Source organism: Equus caballus, chromosome 3 (assembly GCF_041296265.1).
Source record: "Equus caballus isolate H_3958 breed thoroughbred chromosome 3, TB-T2T, whole genome shotgun sequence".
Lineage (NCBI taxonomy): Eukaryota > Metazoa > Chordata > Mammalia > Perissodactyla > Equidae > Equus > Equus caballus.
Genome location: NC_091686.1, coordinates 21,830,292 through 21,846,185, shown reverse-complemented (window position 1 = coordinate 21,846,185; position 15,894 = coordinate 21,830,292). Strand labels below are relative to the sequence as shown.

Here is a 15,894-nt window from a genome sequence, read left to right as displayed (position 1 = left end):
GTGTTATTGTATTTCTGTTCCTTTCCCCCTACACTGCCCTAAATCACCCAAGAAAGAGAAGATGGGCAGGACCCGGACCTGACTTTCTCCTAGCAACTTGGCTTGCCTTGTTTCTCTTCTCCAAGCGGTGCCTCTTAGAGGAGGCGTTGGCAGGGTGGGACACAGCTGGCAGGGAAGGAGAATGGGCTGGGGCACCAGCACTGGGCAGGCCACACTCTCAGGCACCCAGCTCCTCCTAAGGCTGCTGGGCAGTGGCAAGGTTGGCTGTGGTGGCCAGGAAATGAGAGGGAAGTGAGCAACTGCATGTCCTCTGCCCTTCCCCAGGGGTGGGTTGGCTGCTCTCTTGCTCAGAATGGCAGAAGTCTCTACTCTGTATGTGTAAGGGCTGTGTATTGATGGAAAAATAGTGTAAAATGTTGCTTACTAATTTTCATGTAAAAGATGATCCTTATGCTGGAATCACTAGTCTTTTCTTAAGTGGCCTCTTAAGTCCGCTGAGGTGGCCTTTTGGGTATTTGGCCCTTTGCATCACCCGTGGTCTGTGTTTTATTCCTCTAGCCTTGGGCTTCTGCCAGGTGTGCTGCTTCAGAGGTTCTGTGTTGGGGCTGAGTCACCGACAGACTCGGGGCTCAAAAGTGTTGAGACAGGCCAGCACTCGGTGTGAGCTCCTGGTGCCTGGCTCACGCCGCGGTTAGTTCCCCTCCCTTTCTCTCCTGGGATTTGAATTTCCGTCCATTGTAACTCAACATAAGTTAAAATGGAAGTCAATTTATGGGTAAGTTTGGAAGCCAGGCTTTGCCCCCCAGCACCAAGTACCGGCTGTACTTCCATTCTTTTTGCCTCTCACCACCTTTATTGGGGACGCAGGTGGAAACTGACTTCTCACGGCTCTGGGGTGGAGAGAGGGCTTCCAGCTGCCTGCCTGGGAAGGCTTCTTTTCTAATCTTGGCCTTGCCCTGAAGGTCTGGGAGAAGGTGTCCACCTGCTCTGTGGAGAGAAGTGAGCTGGGTATGTGATCTGTTTACAGCCTTGGGCTTGGGGTGCAACAGAATAGGGAAAAAGATTGGGGTTCCAGTTAATGGTTTTACTACTAACAGGCTGAGACTGTGGTCGCAAACTCACCTTCAAGTCCCTTAGATAAGAAAAATGAGGCCAGAGAGGTTATGAGAACCATGGGTCCACTCCACTCTTCTAGTTTAAAAGCAAGGCACACCCGGGAAGGGACACTTGCACACAGAGGTGCCACAAGATGAGTGGGGAGGCTCCCTGCCCGCAGCGGCTCTACCGGAATCTATTTTGCTGTTGGGACTTCTGCCTATGAGTCTGTCTGCTCCTGTGTCTTCAGTGTTTTCTTTTTAATAAGGGACCCTTTCCATTCACGTCCACCTTAAGGTTCCCCCCAGCCTTTATACTCTGATTCTCACCATCTTTTCCTCGGATGATAACTCATTCTTTTTCCAGAGATGCGTTTCTGTGACAATGGCCCTGCAGTCGGTTCCTGAGACTGGCTTTCAGGCTTCTGGGTGTGAGGGGCCAGGAAGGCTGTTGAACTGGACATCTTTACGGGGGTCCCCTGCCTTGTTCTCAGTCACGTGCATCTATCCTTTAATGTCTCGTTGATGGTGACAGGGTACTTCAGACACATTAGAAACGTCATTAGGTGAGGGTCTCAGACTGAGAGAGGGGGCTCATTCTGGGGGCCCCAGAGCTTGCTTGCCAGGCTCTGTCAGCTTCCTCCTCAGCTGGGCTGCATAGAGAAGGCTCAAAAGGCAAGTGCATATGTGGCAACATGGTGATTCTGGGGAAGTCCCCCTTCTCTTTAGTAAGGAGGTGGGCTGAGGTGGCTGATGTTTGCTCTGGGATCCTTCAGCTCAGGAGGAGAACTATACCCCAAGTGGGTAGAAGAGGATCTGCCACTAAAAGGATTCTTCGGGCCCCAGGTATCAGAATGTGAGTGACATCGTCTCACTCAGTGGCCAAACCTCTTATTTTATTTATAATCCCCTTTGCTAAGTGATGGGTTTTGTAACCATCTCTTTCTTTTCTATTTTTTTTAGAGCAGTTTCAGGTACATAGCAAAATTGAGCAGGAGGTACAGAGATTTCCCATATACCCCTGCCCCAGCACATGTACAGCTTCTCCCACCATCAACATCCCCCACCATAGTGGTTCATTTGTTACAATCGATGGACCTACACTGACACATCACTATCACCCAAAGTCCATAGTTACATTAGGGTGACTCTTGGTGTCGTACACTCTATGGGTTGGGACAAGTATATAATGACATGCATCTGCCATTGTAGTATCATAGAGACCATTTCCTTCTAATATCAGTTGTTCAAACTACTTTTTAGGAACCCACTTCTTTGGTTATTTCTTAAGGAATTACAGGCAGGCAATACTCAGCTTCCCTGCCCTTTCTCCTGTCTTTAGGGAAACCACATTTCTCTAAGTCCAAACCCTCCTTTCAGTGAGGTCGCCTGCATGGCTGGGCTTGCAGGGCCGGATGGCTGGGTGACATATCAATGTTTTTCTGGCTCTGCTGCCTCTGTGCTCCCCATAAATCACTGCCTGCTTTGCTCTGGTGCAACACCTCACAGGAAGTGAAAGACAACTCTGAAAAAATATACAACATTCAAAGTATCCAGATATAGTCAATTTGGCCAACGTCTACGAAACCTTTTTGTACGTTTTAGAGACAAAAGCTCTCTTTAGTAGACTGTGCTGGGGACTTTAATGTCATTGAACTTTTATTTGAATAAATGAGTCACAGCCTAGAACTAGGAAGCCATTTCGTTAGTACCAAATTCTTCAGTCTTTTTTTTCTTTAAAAAATACATCCTTCCTCTAAACCAAATGGGGGAATGTAATCAGAAGAGTATAAACAGACAATAAACATCACAACAAAAACTACCAGAGATGCCTGTAGCCCCCACTCACACTGCAATTCTGGAATTTGCCCTCCAAGTCTAGGAAGGGGCATCCTATGTAACGTATTGCTATTAGCAGTGAATTTCCTTGGCTTTTGTTTGGTTAGGGAGGGAGGCAAGAATATTTAAGAATCATTACCAACTAGTGGGTTTCTTCCTTCTCTTTTCCTGCCCTCTATCCCCCCATCCCCCAAAATGCAAGCTCTTTCATTTCTTTTTCTTACTTTACCTTAGTAGCCATTTCTCTCAATTTCTGACAGACTAGTAATATGAATTCTAGACATGTACTCAGTTTAACAAAATTCTACCACAATAAAATAGGTTAGCTGTCCTTGGAGTTTGTTATAATGGAATTTTACTTGTATTGAGCTGGCTGGGGAGAAGAATAAAAATTGTTACAAGGAGGAATGCAATATGGCGGCCGGGGAGAAAGCAGATGGCTATCTCTCCCTTCTCCTTTGGAAAACGCATCACTTACTTCTCTTCCTTTCTTTTCAGTCTTAGGATTACTTTCCTTTTTGAGGTTTTCAGATATTTTTTTTTCCTCTTAAATTCCAGACAGAGATGCAAAGAATAAAAAGGGAGCTAATTATCTCTTGGTTTAAAAACTAATCCAGATAATCCAAAAGCTTGCTTTGGGAATTATAGCTCCCCTGTAAACGTGAAAGAGACCAGTATCTTTTAGAATCCAGAGAAAACAGGGATGAACATGTTGCTGGGGGCTTGAGAAGGACAGAGATGTCTGCAAGACACCAAGAGCTCACTGAGACCGCTGTGCTCATGTCTTTATTTTAGAGTTTGGGCCTGGTGATGGTAGTATGGTTCCAAGGCGCACTCCACTGCAGGAAGTGGACAAAACTCAATAAAACGTTAGCATCTTGCGAAATAGACTGGGATCTTGATATATTCCTGTAAAAGCTGATCCAGGTCAAGAGAGAGGGATGGGAAGTCTGTCCTCTGAAAAATGTGTGTGGAAATGATGCTCAGGGCAAGGCGCTGATTCTAGGAAAGTGAGGAACCTGAGAGAACAGGAAGGAAAAACAGTCTTGATTTGAGAAGAAATTAATGAGGTGACACCTCAAGGACTGGCCTCATGCCCAGGGAGCTCTGTTGCAGGTGACTTCTTCCCTCCAGGGTAACATGGAGTCTACAGGTGGCAGAAAAGGTAGCCACAGACACAGGCTGTGCAGGGGACCAGGGTGCTTCTGTGGGGGTTTTCAGAACACATTACAGGAGGAAGATGCCTGTTCTGCCTGCTCCACTCTTGTCCCCACACTTCCCAAAAGGGACTGGGTCAGGGGAAGGGGTAAGTCTGAATATGAGGCATTTGGGTATCATCAAAGATTCTTAGATCGGAACAAGCCTTAATTCATTCTCCTCCTCCCTTTACAGATGAGGAAACAAGGATCTCTGGTCCAGAGTGACTAAGACAAAGATCTGTTTTCTTTCCCTATCTGAATTCCCAATCCAGTGATCTCTTGAAAAACAATATCAGGCTGCTGTTATTATTATAATTTTTTATCCATGGGATTAGGAAAGACAACATCACAGTATGCAGCAAAAGAAACCTAGGAGACATACCTGAGCAATGGGGTATCCCCATATACTTGGTGATGTCCGTTCTTTGGCTCCCGTCCTGGGTCATTCCCTTCCAGCCCAAGGTGCCACACACTTTCCCCCTTGGTACGGGCTCTGTTTTGCTTGGGCCCAGGGCTTTAGTATACACCCCTGGGTGCCTGGCTTTCAGCTTCTTCTCCTCTATTTCATTCTTCAGCTTCTTGTTTTCCTGCTGCAGATGAACCATTACATTGTGGAGGTGGCTGGGAAGCAGAGGGAAGGACAGGTGGGTGTGTGCTCTGCCTCAGCTCCATGGATGCCCAGTTCCTGCCAGAGCTGGTGCTCTCACACATGCTCTGTGGAAATGGAGGTCTATGTGTGTCCCCTGGAAGAAGCCCAGGCCTGGGGTCAGGGTGGACCAAGAATGGGGACTCCTGACCCACTGTGTCATGTCAGCCCTGGGCCTGTTTCCTTATCTGTTAGATGGGGACAATCAAGTCTGATCTGTCTTCTGGGGTTCATGTAAAGATCTGGTTTAACAAATGACAGAAATTTAATTTGAAGAGCCAGAAGGCTGTTGAGAAGGCTCTGCTCACGTGTCCTTGATTTCTCCTGGCTATGCCTCAGAAACTCTCTCACCAAGTTCTGATGCCAAAGCCCAAGTTCTTTCACCCCCTTTGCTGAAAGGTTGAGAGCACAGGGGATCCCAGCTCTACTGAGAGCTTGGGCAAGTTACTCATGCCTATTTTACAGATGAGGAAATGGTGGCTGTGACGTAGGTGAGGGGAAAGGGAATTTAGCATATCTCTGGTGGCTCAATAAATGGCAACTGTTCATATCGACACTCGTGTTTCTCCAAACCAATGGTGAGGGCAGTGGGTGACAGTGGGCTCTGGAACCAGACTTCCCCAGCTGGAATTCTGACTCTGCCCCTTACTATTCAAGAGACCACGGGCAAGTTACATAGCCTCTCAGTTCTTCCCTTTTCTCACCCGTAAGTGGGAATTATAACTGCACTGAGCTCGTGAGGTCTTACGAAGATGAATTAAGTTAGGACATGTAAAGCGCTTAGAACAGTGCTTCACACCTGTAAGCAATAAATATTAGTTGAGCAATTATTATTGAAAGATGATTTTCCTTCCAACAGGCTCAAGAATGAGTTCTTTGTGGAACACAGCTTCCTGGAACTTGGCACAATGTAAGAAAAGGCCTGAAGTTCTCTGTTACCTTCAGACTCTGACAATTTCTCCTTGGGTTAATCCCTTTCAGAAAATGGGTTTTGTCCTAGTGAAAAATTTCGTGGTCTCTTCTAGAGGAAATCAAATAAAGAATTCATCCTCAACTTCTCTGGGCACATGCTCTGCCCTCTTGCTCTCTGTAGACCTGGCTGGCGCTGAAGGCGCTGCTTCCCTTGTAGCCCCTCATGTCATTGCCATGCTCCACATGCCACTGGGCCTGGAGGTGGGGTCCTCACCATGGCCTCATTCCCTGGCTCTCTGCCACTCTCTCTGGTCCACTCGTCTCAGTAGCCCTGATGCCTTCAACATCGTGTACTTTCTATCCAAGTCCTGGCCTCTCCATTCCTTGACCTCTTTATTCCAGTGATCTTGTCCTCTCCTTAAACTCAGCCACCCTCCTAAGATCAAAACTCAGAACAGAGTTTTCCAACTTGGGCTGCACAAACTGGTTCCTGGTGTGTGAGGCACTGACGCCCTTGGCCCTTAGGGCAGGGTTTGGGACAGACATTGGTCAGTCAACTTTGTCATAAGCAAGCCCACCTCAAATCCTCCCAGCATGCCAAACAAATGTGGTCATTTCCTAAGTGTTCTCTGATGATGGGGTGGGAAGCACTGCCCTAGAGCTTATCATTATCTGTTTGTATGCCACCTCTGAAATCTCAGTTGTAGACGTCCTGTTCCTGAACTTCCAACGCTCCTCCCGTACCACACTCTCTGCTGACCCAGCTTGACCATAAAGGTGAACCAAGGTCACAGGGGACGGTGGAGCAACAAGTAGAAGGAACCTAGGTCCCCAAATGATGACGTGGGGCAGAGGAACCCACCGACCTGGACAGCTCACCTCTTAGAGCTGTTCCTTCTATGTTCTAGGTTCCTTCATTTGGAGAGCTCTCTGTTTCAGCAGCTCACCTCTCCCTAAGTGATACGGTCTGCTTTCAGTGCCTATTTCCTTCTTGTCACTTTTGCCTCTGAGAGTCATAGAAGGTGACAGTGGGAAGGGGTATAGAGATAATAACCTCGATTTGTGTTGTTGGTGAGGGAACTAAGGCCCAAAGAGATAAAGTGATGTGCCCGGGGTCATACAGTTGCAGATTCAGGACTCAAGTTCTTTCCAAAATCCCGGGCTTCTCCTGGGGTCAGACTTACATTTCCAGTAAGAAAGCCAGCCTGGTTCCTGGCTGACCCTTCTCCTTAGCGCCCAAAAAGCAGCTAGAGTGAAGTGGGATAACTTACTCCTTTTCACCAGTCAGCTTGGCGATGTATTTGACCTGTTCACGGAGCTTGTTTCCTAGTTTCTCATTGGCGATCCTGTAATAAAATCCACGAGAGAAAAGAGTTCCCCAGACCCCCGTGAACAAGAGCACAGGCTGGTTGAACAGGACACTGGCGTTCTTAGCAAGGCTTTTGCTAGGCCCCAGGCCCCCGCTCATTACCCAGTCCCCAGAGTTAGAGCCTTCCTAGCACCTGGAAATCAGGAGGATGCTCCACAGTCAACTCCTATGCAAAGTCACTGATCCCAGATGAGTTCACGGATCCAGGCAGTGAAGCCGGATTCCAGGCTGGGAAGAGGATTGTGACCCACAGTGAAGCATCTCTCTGCCTTGGAGCTGCTCCATTTCTGAGCCAGCAGGGCTTTCCGAACCTGAATGAAGAGCTGAGCCCCCTCCATCTTACTCCCAGCCCTAGGGTGTGGGCTGAGACTGCAGCTGTCTCCCAGGAGGGCAGAGTGTGTTGTGTGTGAGTGTGACATTATTCTTTGGCACATGTGTGGTTCCTCAGTTCAGCCCAGGTCGTGGGACCCTGCCTTACTTTTTTCTTCCTTTCTTACTTCTGCTCTTTTGCCCATTGCTCCATGTTGCACATAATCTGATCATTCTCTCGGCGTAGCCTACAGGTGTCTTTGGGCACAGACCGCTGGGGCAGGCAACAGGGCTTTGGTACAAGAAGGAAAAGAGATGATAAGGGGCGGGAACATAGGCCACCCCTCCCTACGCCCAAATCGGGCTCTTCTCTCCTCCTGGGAGAAGTAGCGTCGACTCTGCTGTCCAACCCTGAGCTGAGGCCACAGTTGGAACTGCCACAGCAGCGCTTTACCTCCAGCGGTGCAGGCTGCACCCAGGCAAAGGGGACATCTTTGAGCAGGCACCATTTATAGGAGAGACAAAGTAGATCTGTACACTTATAATAATGATTTTCAGGCCAAAGGCGTGAAAGTGACTTGTTCTAAAAAAGTAATATGTATTAAGCCAATTTTTTAACAGATGGAAGAGAAAACATCTTGAGGAGGAGTGTCTTTTTCCCAATTTGAGCAAAGGCCCTGTGGCCACCCCAAGATGTCCTGAGGTTTCCTGCCGTGAACCTCACTGCCCAGGGGTCTGGGCATGAGGCATGCCCAAAGATCTCTTAGCCCATTCTACCGCAGGGTGAGTGAAAGTGTCAGGATGAGCTCTAGAGGGGGACTGCCCAGTGGATTATCTAAGTCGGGGACGGCTGGTGTATCTGACGGGGAGATGGCCCTCTCTCTTGTCTGGAATAGGGCCTTTGTTCGCTCAATATCTCTATCAATAAAGCCACAGGAAGATGGTTGGGTTGAGAAAGTTGCTGTGAGCCCAGAGCACCCAGCCTTGTACTGAATGGAGTAGGGTGTCTTTTCGTTGCTCCCAGGCAGCCTCACCCCCACCAAGGGCTGTCTGGCATCCACCTGGTCGTGGGATGTGCTGGGAGGGACTGGGATAAAGTGACTAGAAGCTGAGGAGCGCCCACCTCCTTCTCGTCTGCAAGGAGGCTCTCTTTCAGGGCAGCCATTTCCTCCTGGAAGGCCCTGAGCTGCTCCTCTTTAGCGGCCAGCATCTTGAGGTCACTCTGGTGCTGCTTCTGCCATTGCAGCACTTGGCAGCTCATCTCCTCCAGCCTCTTGTCAAAGGCGTGCACCTGCTCAGGAGTGCAACGTGAGGAGGGGGACACCCGTTTGCCACGCTGACCCCAGAGGACCCTTGACAAGGCACAAGGAAGGGTGCTCTCTTGGCTTTGGGGAGACTCTTTAGCGGGTAGTTTAATTTCCAGCGACCAGCAGAGGGCGCCCCTGCTCTGATCTTTGCCGCTTCAGCCTGAAGCCCAGGGAGGGACAGAATCTGTTAGCCAAAGGGAATGGCTCAGTGCTAAATGGTTCTGGGTGAAAGAGGCGACCTTGGGGACCCGGAACAGAAAGGCAGCCCCAGCCCCTGGCTGCTCCTCACCTCTAGCTCACTCTCCTGGTGGAAGCCCTGGAGTTTTTTTAATTCCACGTTGAGCTTTTTCATCCTCTCCTCATAAGCAATGATTTCATCTTCCAGCTGAACTTTCCTATCTTGGGCTTGTGTCAAGCTTCGCTGCAGGCTCTTTGTCTCTGAGGTGGCACGATTGAGCTTGGGGTAAAGACAAAGAGGGTGAGGGTGGCCGTCAGAGGCCTTTGGCCCTCTCTGCTGAGTCCTGAATGGAGAAGCGTTCCATCCCCTCCTCGTCATCTCTCCAGGGTGGCTCAGACACCTGGTCGCCTTGCCTGGTGCCCCAGAGATGGGTGGGAATTGACAGTGGTTGGTTTTCTGCATTGCGTCATCCCCTCCCCTTTTACCTCTCTTTCCAATCCTATGAACTGATCAGCCGGGCAAGATCAGCAAAGGGATGGGGCACAAATTTCCCCAACAATTCAGGTTTTGGGAAAACCCTGCCCCTGGGTCCCCCATGGCAGAAAAACTTGTTAGATTTGGTCTCTCCCCTCCCCTGAAAAGCCTCACTAAGAGGAAGCAGGCCTTCTCTGGATGGATATCCCAGCCATGCAACGGTTTGTAGGGGGCCCTGGTGGGAGCCAGTCTGCAGGGGACTGACTCCTGAGCCCCTCATGCTACTCAGATATTTCTTTGCCCATAAAAAGCCCTGAAGATGAGAGGGTGTGGCCTCACCTTCTCGAGGGCTTGTGTCAGGTCATCTTGGCAGGTGGCTGACTTCCGAGATAATTCCTCGTAGACTTCTTTACTGACCATGGTCTGGAGACACTGCTTCTCTCTCTGCAGAGCCTTGTCCAGCTGGGCCTGCAGACTCGCTAAGGCCTCTTTCTGCTGGGCTACCTTTAGGGAGGGGGAACCTCACCGTCAGGGTTCATGGCTACAGAGACATTCTCTGTGTCTACAGGAAATGGACACGCTCTGGGCTCTCCTTTCGGCCCTGACCTGTGGAGCAGTCTAATGGCCACATCCCCACTTCACTGTTGTCAAAAGAAGAGCTGCCTTTCCCAGCTCTTCTGCACTCCTCTCCCCACACTTCTCCTTCTAGTTAGTATGTCCCCCTGACTACAAAGAGTACTGGCAGCACTGAGTCATGATGTGTCAAGTACACAAAAACTCCCTTTCACAGACTCTGGAGCCTTTGATATGGACGTGGAATCCAAGTCCAGGATAGGAGACCTGAGGCATTTCAGTTGTGCGCATTGTTCCTCACTTAGTTCCTGATGAATTCGCCAGACTTGATGCACCATGAAGGCAGGACTTGTGTGTTTTCTTCATCACCGTATCCCCACTACCTACAGCTCAGGGCGTGGCACCTAACAGGTGCTCAGTAAATACTAAATGATTTTTTTTGGACTGAATGAAATATTTCACTGGGCAATGTTTGGGAGGAGGAAAGCATTGAACACGCAGTTTAAAAAGAAGTGGCAGAAGTGTGTTTAAACATTGAAGTCTGTGTCTTAAACTTAGTAATGAATATTCATGATATAGTTAAAAGGAATTGAGATCTGGAGTTAAAGGACCTGGGTTGAGGTCTTGGTTCTGTCATTTACTTAATCTCTTTGAGCCTCAGTATCCTCTTCTGCAAACTGGGATACTTTCAACTCTTTCATAAGAGTTTTTGTGATGATCAAATGAGATTATGTCTGTAAAAGGGCTCTGTAAGGTACAAGTCACTATATAGCTATGAGTTATGATCATGAATATGCTAAGATATTAGCCATCTAGTTATATACTTTAAGTACAGGACAGAGATCAACTTCTAAGTCTGGAAGCAGGAGGGATCTTAGGAATTCACATGCCTGACTTCTGTTCTCTGGTAGTTAGTACACTTGCATCCTCCATGTGGCCATACACACATAAACACACTCTTTTTTCTTCAGTAGCTGTTCAGTGCTTGAAGTTTTTTATTTTTGCCAGATGGAATTTTTAGTACCTTTGACCCTAGCAATTAGTGAGATGAGGAGTGTTAGATTGTACTTCTGACCCTATATTATCATGCCCTGGGGGTGAAACTATTCCTAAATATGGAATAATTTGGTCTTTTGGAAATAGAAGTACATCTTTTCTGGGTACTTCTTCTTCTTTTTTTTTTGTGTGAGGAAGATTGGCCCTGAGCTAACATCTGTGCGAATCTTCCTCTACTTTATGTGGGATGTTGCCACAACGTGGCCTGATGAGCAGTGCTAGGTCCAGGCCTGGGATCCAAACCTGTGAACCCTGGGCCGCTGAAGTGTAGTGTGCAAACTTAACCACTGCACCACTGGGCTGGCCCCTTTTCTGGGTGCATCTGAAAAGCATGGAGTCAACTGGGTCTGCCTAGTAAACAAGGGCAGTCACTGGAGAAACTACAATTCACTATAAGCTCTTGATAATTGGTGGCCCAATTGAGAAATGTCACCAAGAGGTGAGATATTAAAAAGAAGGGTGATGAAAAAGATCATGATGATGCTAGAAGCTAAAATGGAAGCTCCATTTTAAATTCCTTTAACGTGAGTGTTTTAGCTTGGAGAAAGATACTAAAAACCTGCATATAAACATATGTAAATTACAGAATCAAGGAGTTTTAATAAAAGTTCTCATAAGGCTCTACTCTGCCCTTGCCAAAGGCATTAGGCCTAGACGGTTTTATGGGTGAGTCCCATTAAGTCATCCTTGATTCCTCGCGTTCTCTCGAATTCATTCCATCAGTTAGCTGGGTTAGCTCTGCTGCCAAAACACATCCTGAATTTGCTAACTTCTGTCTTCATTGACACCACTCTAGCTTTGATGGCAATAGCCTCTTAACTTGTTTGCTTACTTCCACACCTACCCCTCTCCAAAATCCATTTCCACACATTAGTCAGAGCTATATTTTGAAAGCTTAAATCAGATCAAATCACCTCCCCTGCACTTTTGAAGAAATCTCATCAATGTCTTTGCATTGCTCTTAGAATAAAATCTCAAATTTCTTAACAGACACCACAATGTCTGCCCCTACCTATCTTTCTACTCTCATCCTATACCAATATCCTCTTTGATTACTACACTCCAGTCAGACTGGCCTTATTTCACTTCTTAGAACATTCCAAATGTTGTATCAAAAGAATAATACATGACACACAGTCAGGACTCATACTAGGAGTGTAAGGGTGGGCCAAAATTAGGATCAATTAATTAATTTTATCCACCACATTACAGGGAACATCATACTGAAAGAGATGGATTCCATTCACATTAAAAGCAAGAAAAGGATGCTACTGTTGAACACCATACTGTAGGTACTGTCCAATGCAATAAGGCAAGACAAATGAAATAGGAATAAATGTTGCAAAGGTTTAGAAAATTGTTGTTGCTTGCAAATGATATAACTATCTGCCTAGAAAATCCATGAGAAGCAACTGAAAAATTATTACTGCTTATAAGTGAGTTAAATAAGATGTCCAAATACCGAATAAATATATAAAACTAAATTAGCTTTCTCATTATTAACAGCAATTAATTATAAAATACAGTAGAAAAATGTCCTAGAATCAAAGAGATGGAAAGGATCCCACGCTATATTGCTATGACTTCAGATGGAAAATTTTAAAACTGAGATAGAGAATATTGATGGGAAATGAATTTTAGAATGCAAAACTAAGCATCTTTCTAATAGCTGTTTTGATTGATTCAATAAGTCTACCACACTTGGGGTATGCTTTAAAAAAGTTGAACATGCTTACATGCACATAAAACTCTACGCTCCCTGATTTCCACCGAAAGAATTTTGAAATTAGTGCTTTTACTTTCACATTTACATGGCTATCTTTCTTGTGACAAACATGAAAATAGGCTCATATTAAATATTTAGGTAGTATCCCTTATATTCAGAGAGGTTCCTGGGGAGTCTGAGTGACTAAGACCTCAAGTCTGGATCACACCAAAGGAGAGATTTATATCTCTGGAGGACAAAACTCCAGAAACATCAGTGTCTGCGCTGTCTAATGTGGTAGATACTAGCCACATTAGCTTATTTACATTTAAATAAAACCAAAATTAATTAATATTAAAATTAAAAATTCAGTTCCATAGTCATATTAAGCCATATTCCAAGCACTCAATAGCCACATGTGGCTAGTGGATATAGTATTAGACAGCTCTAATATAGAACTTTTCCATCATCGCAGAAAGTTCCATTGGGCAGTGCTGTTCTTAAGCTTAAAATAGTCATAGTATTTTAAGACTAATTTTTTTATATTATGAAGGAATCAGAGCTGCTTGGTCTCTTATTTGTAAACCAAGAGACCACCTATCAATGCACCTATCAGGATGCTGTATTTGTTTCTTGCCCAGAAAGATGGAATGTATTCAGTTGGGGAAAACATCGCCATGCATGATGAAGGGGAAAGAGATTAGGTGTTAGAGCCAGATGATCCAGGTTCAAACACTGGTCCATCCCATCACTTACCGTGTAGTCACTTTGAGCCTCAGCCTTTCTTTCCTCCATAACCGGAGGATCATAGTAATGTATGTCTTGTTGGGAGTAAAGCAGATGGACGGCACACAATGGATTTAAGTAGACAGTCAATAGATGATGACTGATTTCAAACACAGTGCCTTGCATATGTTAGATGCCATTTATTCCTTTCTGCCATCTTTATTTGTGCAATGAAAAATAATCGTCTCCTCTTGCATCCTTTTTTTGTACTTTGGGACTATTTTTGGAAGTCTTCCCTAGCAAATTGCCCCAAACAATGGATTCACTCAGCTCTGGTCTAAAATACAGCATTGGATGACTTGATAGTTTGGGAGCTCCACCCGATATTAGTAAGACCTTCCACACATGGAAGAAACGTCTCTTTGGTTGAGCACCTGGGCGCAGAAGGGTTACTCCGCTTCAAGGAGGGAGGTGGAGCTGCAGGCTCCACAGGATGCGCATGGGCCAGGCAGTTAGTAGCATTTCTGTTCTGGAGAAGAGCTAGGTACTGATTTCAGCTCATCACATGGTTCAAGTTTCTCACCCCTTTGGGGTTTCTGTCTACTCACCTCATTATTCAGCTCTTGGATGACTTGCTGGGAGGTGTTGTATTTGCTGAGACAGGAATCCAGTTGGGTAGAACACTGCATTAATTGTGCCTTGAGATTCTCATTGTCCTCCTCCAAATTCCTCATTTTCTCCTTTGACTGCTCCCCCATTAACGAATAAAGCCCAGAAAAGAGGCGTTACTTCAAACTTCTACAAAAGCCCACTCTTCCTTCCCTCACCACAGCTCCATCCCGCGCCCTGTGGAATACAGAATTCCTCCCCACTTGCTGTTCCCCTCTTCCCTCCCTTCTCTCCTGAAGTCTGAGCACCCACGGCCTCTGTAACCTGCCAGGCCTGGATGGGTTCATGTCCAGCCCTGGATTCATGATCTGGACTCTTCCCAGATTTTCCTTCTCACCATCTTTTCTGTCCTTTTTGCTTCCTGTCGGAATGCCTCAAACTCTTCCTCCAGCTGCTTCGCCTGTTCTTTGCTCTTTTTCAACTGCTCCCGTTTCTCCTCCAGTAACTTTCTCACCTCCTTAAGCTCCTCTTCTAGATTGTCTTTGGTAGAGGTTTGCTCCCTGAGCTGAGAAAATAAAGACTGGCCTGAAAGATAGTCTTAGACTGTATAGTTTTTTTGGGGGAAAAAACACCCAAAAAACACCCCAGACAACTGTACACAGGGAATGGCTGAAATAAATATGAGGACAACACCTTGGTTATTTAGCATGTATACTAAAGTTTTCCCTGATGTTCAGCAACATCTTTTCTTCATTCAATTAGATATAGCAACTAATTTTATTTATAGATTAATTTCCCACGCATCAACCTTCTCTCTACTTACTCATCAAATCTTTCCACAAAAAAATCTCTGTGAATAAAGTTTTAAAAAAAATCTTAGAAAAGCACAAAAGGAAAAATTCAGAGATCAAAGACTTTAAATTGACTGACAAGGATAGATTTTGAATCCTAGAGGGAAAAAAACATTGTCCTTTGTTTTTAAGCTTAACCCTTGAAAATGCTTATTACTGGTCGTGGGAACTGGAGCTGACTGGCTGGCTTAGCATTCTAACACAAATTCTGGAAAATCAGTCTGCAAAGAATTGGTGGTGGAATCTTCCCAAATAAAGACCAATATACTTAATCCTAAACAGAGTAAATGCCTGAGCTGGCTGCTTACTTGCCCTTCATACCTGGTGTTGAAGGACTTTTATATGATCTAGCATGTCATTCAGTTTCGTATCCTGCTCAGCCACTGTCTTCTGAAGCTGCCTCTTTTCCTTGTCTGAATTTTCAAGATTCCTCACGGCCTCTGAGAGTTCTGATGTCAGCTGCTCTATCCGTTTCCTAAAGCAAAGTGGCAAGAACGGGAGGATGGACTTCAGAGTCTGTATTGGCCGACTGTGAGCTGACTTGCTATTGCACTTTTGAACAGCTGCCCACAGTGTCCTGACTGGCTCACGACAGACAGAGTCTCTTTCTGGAGGTGAACCCGTGGTACCTGCTGCACCTGAGTTCCTCTTTAGCCACCGAGGAATCTTTCTGCAGCTTCTGAAGTTCTCTCTGTAGCTCCTGTATGGTCTCTGACTTCTGTTTATCCAGCAAAAGGGAGCTCTCCAGTTTCCTCTGGGCATCCTCCAGGTTATCCTTTGCCAGAATGGCCTCTTCCTTGTATTGAGCTGCTTGCTGAGCTGCAGAAGACAGAAGACAAGCAGGGGGCATGTCCATGAGAGAAGGCAGTAAGCGTGAAGATCAGACTCTCAAACAAAATCAGTTAAAAAGTCTGTTCTTTCATTTTGGGACCTACTTCAATTTCCAATCTATCCTCATTTCTCTCCATTTCATTTTTACTCCTAAGGAGCTCTGTTAAATTATCTGTCTTTGACTACCTCCCGGTCGTGGCCCCCTCGTTGACTACA

General features: G+C 46.1%; 1 protein-coding gene across 18 annotated transcripts in view; it reads right to left on the bottom strand.

Annotated features, from left to right (window-relative positions):
* Positions 1–3,693: 3,693 nt before the first annotated feature.
* Positions 3,694–15,894, bottom strand: part of PMFBP1 (polyamine modulated factor 1 binding protein 1) — a 45,451-nt gene continuing 33,250 nt past the window's right edge. For 4 of the 18 annotated variants that reach the window (XM_023637237.2, XM_070263085.1, XM_005608378.4 and 1 more), the window contains exons 11-21: positions 15,477–15,666; positions 15,169–15,322; positions 14,394–14,561; positions 13,996–14,133; positions 9,667–9,831; positions 8,965–9,132; positions 8,492–8,659; positions 7,557–7,660; positions 6,962–7,036; positions 4,515–4,753; positions 3,694–3,952 (exon numbers count right to left, since the gene is read on the bottom strand). In XM_023637237.2, coding sequence (XP_023493005.1) covers positions 3,936–3,952; positions 4,515–4,753; positions 6,962–7,036; positions 7,557–7,660; positions 8,492–8,659; positions 8,965–9,132; positions 9,667–9,831; positions 13,996–14,133; positions 14,394–14,561; positions 15,169–15,322; positions 15,477–15,666 — 1,586 coding nt within the window. In that variant the 3' untranslated portion in view covers positions 3,694–3,935. Of the gene's footprint in view, positions 3,953–4,514; positions 4,754–6,961; positions 7,037–7,537; positions 7,661–8,491; positions 8,660–8,964; positions 9,133–9,666; positions 9,832–13,995; positions 14,134–14,393; positions 14,562–15,168; positions 15,323–15,476; positions 15,667–15,894 lie in introns of all 18 variants that reach the window. The other 14 variants (XR_011437379.1, XR_011437376.1, XR_011437378.1 and 11 more) reach the window with 5 other exon arrangements.